Source organism: Phaethon lepturus, unplaced genomic scaffold (assembly GCF_000687285.1).
Source record: "Phaethon lepturus isolate BGI_N335 unplaced genomic scaffold, ASM68728v1 scaffold36199, whole genome shotgun sequence".
Lineage (NCBI taxonomy): Eukaryota > Metazoa > Chordata > Aves > Phaethontiformes > Phaethontidae > Phaethon > Phaethon lepturus.
The window spans coordinates 5,856-10,625 of NW_010561932.1; the positions used below are offsets into that span (position 1 = coordinate 5,856).

The 4,770-nt window shown below is 38.1% G+C and overlaps 1 protein-coding gene across 1 annotated transcript; it reads right to left on the bottom strand.

Annotated features, from left to right (window-relative positions):
* Positions 1-1,103: 1,103 nt before the first annotated feature.
* On the bottom strand, positions 1,104-4,374 carry LOC104626262 (mitogen-activated protein kinase kinase kinase 2-like; the record flags this gene model as incomplete). The annotated part of the gene is made up of 3 exons (XM_010294137.1): positions 1,104-1,618; positions 3,001-3,178; positions 4,245-4,374. Coding segments are annotated over 3 exons (534 nt in total), but the record flags the coding sequence as incomplete, so codon positions are not given.
* Positions 4,375-4,770: the final 396 nt, after the last annotated feature.

Here is a 4,770-nt window from a genome sequence, read left to right on the forward strand (position 1 = left end):
TGATTAATGTACATTTTATGACAGCTGGAAATCTGACAAACACCAATCATCTGGATTATCAGGCTTGGGTAATCACGCTCACGTTATTTAATTGCTGGCTCTCTTTGCACTTTTGGCCTATTCTTCATACAGTCTTTTGTGCTGTGCCTCCTTGTTCATGTGGATTCATCATCGCTACCTTATGAAAAATATAACTTGCGCCTTATCTTTATCAGTGACTTATTCCTGGTATTAAAAGATGTTGAACTTTATTTCAGGAATTTTCAACACATCCTAGATGACTGAACTGTGTTACTAAAACAGGGTTTTTTTAGTGCATAATGGGAAGAATTTTATATTATTCAGGCACTTGATGTTGACATACATTCCATCCTAGTGCCTCTCAACAGCTTTGAAAACATTATTTCTTATAGCTCATTCTGAATCAAGTAACTCATTTACTGCACAAGGATTAGTCACTCCCCTTCCCTCCCCCAGCCATTTGTGGGATTGTGGAAGAGAACTGACTCTCAACATCACTATTTTTTCTTATCTAAGATAACCGTCTCCCTCCAAGCTTACGCAACAGAGATTCTCTTTGGCAGATACAGCAGGAAGCATTCTCCTAACTATTTACATCCAACAGCTGACCCTTGTCTATTATGGAAATTTTCCCCTTGCAGTATAGTAGTTCCTAAGAGTCTGGGTCCAGAATCTGTTTACCTGTAATTATTTTCCTATTAAGATAATATGATAGTTCTACACCAAAACGTCTAACTAGCACATCAGTGTTGAGTTCTTTTTTGTTATTTTCTTTTGGTCACATAGAAGTACCGGTTAGACACGCTGCTGTACAAAGAGTTCCAAGTTCTTCCAGCTTTATCATTAACTCTCAGAACCGTGTGTTCCAGCTTAAACTGTAAAATCCAGAAACTGATTAAAATGCTAGAATATAATAAGAACTTAGAACTCTCTGCCACAAGTACCTACAATACAAATAACAATCACAGAGAAGTAACCTTCTTGTCCTTTAGCTGCATGTCTATTTTTCCCTGCACCCTGAGTCAGTCAGCGGTGTCAGAAAAAGTCACACAGTTCCTGACTATCCAAGCATTTGTCTTTTTTTTTTTCCCCTTTAAATAAGGAACAAATATGTACTAAAGTGCTTTATCTACATGAACCACATCAGTACATTATAGAATAAACAAAAAGTTCTAGTCCTGGTGGGAGTGGGGGAGAGAAGATTCTCGTTTTAGATACAAAATTTAGATTGTTTACAATCTAAGTGAAACAAAGATTCAAGAGAATATTCTCTCTTGTCTTTTTTCTCCTTTTTTCATAAAAAATAAAAAATAAAAGTGCAGTCAAATAGAAAATAAATGCAGTAGATGCAAGCTGAGTTGAGGCAGGCTGTTAGTGATAGTGTGCAAACGTGTGTCTTAGCAGTTCATCTGCAAACGGTCGCAGCTTGGCCTCGATAAAAATCCGTTTCAAGAAATCCCGAGCATGGTCGGAGACATGAGGTGGTAGCTGGGGGTTGGTTGGCTGAGTGGCAATTTTAAAGATGGCAGCCATTGCTTCAAACTCTGCCCACGGAGGCTTCTCAGTGAGCATTTCTACCACCGTACAACCTACGCTCCTGAAACAGAGGCAGAAGTGAAACAGCAGGTTACAAACAGAGTCATGCCCTTCTAGGAAAACAAGAAATAGCAAAGAGCTACTACAATACCACAGATAACTAGTGTCCGCTTACCTCTACAGAGCAACTTCACTGGAAAACAGGTGTTTAAAAAAATTGCATGTACAGCTACACGCTTTACCTCAAAGTTACACAAATCACTACCTACATCTTCACTTTATTACTTCACTGTGCCAAAAGCTGCTACCTCAGTGAGGAGACAACTAGGAATTTATCCAGGCAATACCAACTGCGTCATAGCACTGCCGCTATTCAGTGATCAACACTGATCAGACAAGCACTGCACAACCCCTGTGCGCCAGCTCTTCAGACACCCCGCAGGATTTGAGTGCACTGGAAAGCTTTCTTGCTCATTAAGGCCAAACAGAAATGCAAAGCAACAGGGATGCGCTGAAGTAAGAGTATACTGTGTGTTTTGCTAGCTCATTAGAAATCACAACATGAAAGTTGAAAAGTTTAAAACGATACTTCAGTGGTATCCTCCTCTTTTAGTTAAGTATGCTAAAAATAAGTGTATTGGCAAAACAAAACTTTAAGATCCTAAACAATCTTTGTATACAAAGCTTACGTTTAAGGGATTTAGGAAGGCAGAAGGGCATGCGTATGTCCAGAAAAACTTTGCTGCATTAAGTCCTGAAAGATCCACCTCTTTGAATAACAAGCAAGTGATGCTGCAGAACGGATAGGTTGGAAGAATTTACCAATCTTCAGGAAGTTCTATGGTTTTTCAAGATGCTTACAAGAAGTTTTAGGGTTAGACAGAGGTACATTTCTTTACACAATAAGGATTTACTGAATGACAGAAGTCCAACTTCAGTATTTTTTCTTAGTTTTAATCAGGATTTTCTCCATCAAAAAACGTATATTAACCTTGATACAAATACTTCAAAGTTGAACAAGTCAGCTGCCTGAAATCTGTTCTATGAAAGCTGTTCTATTATTCAAATATAGCAGAATAATTACTAAGTGATCTGAAGTAGGCTAACTTAATTTCCCAGCCATTAAAAGTATTGCCATTGGTTGGATATAATGTGGTTCCTTTTTAAACACAGCTGGGTAATCCTAGCTTCATGCAAGGTCAGTTCAAAAGATTCTCTTATGATCCCTCAATCAATGGGCTAACAAATGGCCAAATGAAAAATTCCCTAATTGCAGTGTTACACTCTCCCAATATGACTGTCAGTGCTCACACTTGCCACCTTCTTTGGCTTAAACCCTAGAATGAAACACTCCAACTTCAGATAATGAGCATCTACACCTTGTTGAAAAAGAGCCCATTCTGAACTGACACCTCTCACTAGAGAAGTTTTTTTTTAACATACCAGATATCTGCTTTTCTGCCGTACCCTTCACCACTAATAACTTCTGGACTCATCCAGTACGGAGTTCCTGTGACAGACTTCATTCCTGTACCAGAGAGACAGATAGTCTGCAGTCGTTTGCTGGCACCGAAGTCACCAAGCTTCACATTGCCTGCTGAATCTCGCAGAATATTTGCTCCTGGAAGGAAGGGAAGACAGTGTTATGTTCATGAAAGGCCCTCTAATGTTTTGGTGTGGAAAATGGTAACAAAAGTTTGGATTCAATGCAAGATCAGGCTAGTATTTCAAGCCAGAGAATTTACTTTCTCTACTCACTCCTGTTATTCTAACCCAAGGTTCAGAATAATAGTTAATTGTACACCTTAGTTTGCATCCCAGGCCTTTTCCAGTAAGTGCCAGTCACTTTGTAAAGCCTTCCTGACAAGATAAGGAAGGTAAATAAAAAGAAATGGGAGAGAAGTTTCCACACAACTGAAAATGTCTTGATACTATATTAAAGCAAAAATCTCAAACGATTTTACAGATTTGTTCAAAACCCTTATCTGCATAAGCATGTGCAAATTCACTGTGAAGTCTCAATCTTTTTTGCAACAAAGCACTACTAATACAAAGCAACAGGAAAATTGTAAAGCTTTTAGGAAGTACAACAGTGTTGCCTTCAACACACCTATCTTGCACACCACCACCTTCCTACATATTTGTAACTTGCTTATGCAGCACTTGCAAGTCACCTATATCTATTTGCCAAGAGTAGAGAGGTCTGTTTCCTCAGGTTTCCCGGCAGTAACATGGAAAAAATCCAGTCATTTGATCAGGCCAGTCACCGCTGCCAGTCATTTCTTGTACCAGTGAAGTGCTGGGTAATTTCTATATAACTGATGAAACAAAACTCTCTAAAAATAAACTTTCAAGTCATGCTTTCCTGTGCACAGTCTATCTATTTGTAATGACACCATCCTTTGGATATTCAAAACTATCAAGACTAAAATAAAATCAGAAATAAATTTATCATGATTGTTTTGCGGACAGACACTATGGAAACCTTTTCAGAAGTCTGCTAGAACATCACAAAGATGCTTATTTTTCACCCCTCAGGTTACAACAGTGATAAGAATAAATGATGGAAAGTAATCTCATTGATTTTAAGTCAGTATTCCAGCATTAATTACATTTTAGCACTTCACACAAGACTAGAAAAGAATCTGTAGTAAAGAGCACTGAACTGTGCACAGAACTATTATTACCTTTAATATCTCGATGGACAATCATATTACTGTGCAAATAGTGAACTCCTTCCAAAATCTGCCGTGTATATTTACGAGTCACATTCTCTGTGAGTGCTCCATATGATTTCAACTGGTCTTTGATGGAACCCTGTGGCAAACAAGTAGTATAAAACACTAAGATTTCTAGAATCACAAATGGGCTAATACTACAGTTGAATGTCAATGAAATTTATGCCTGAAATTCAGACATTTGAAGTTGCAACACTGCTCTAGATCAACTTAAAAGCACAGATATAGTGTTACTTCCACTGAGAAAAATACAATTTTGGACAAAAAAGAGGCTGGACAGAGAAGTCATATACTGAAATGTTAAGCTATTAACTTTAATACTGTAAAGCAGCTGAATAGTTGCAGTGTCATGTACAGAAAGAGAGAACAGCGGTGTTTTTACTCAAACACCACTCTCAGCTTTTTTGATGGTTAAATGCTGATACTCAAGTTGGACAAAACATGCAATTTATCCTGGCTAGTTTATACTGGGGGG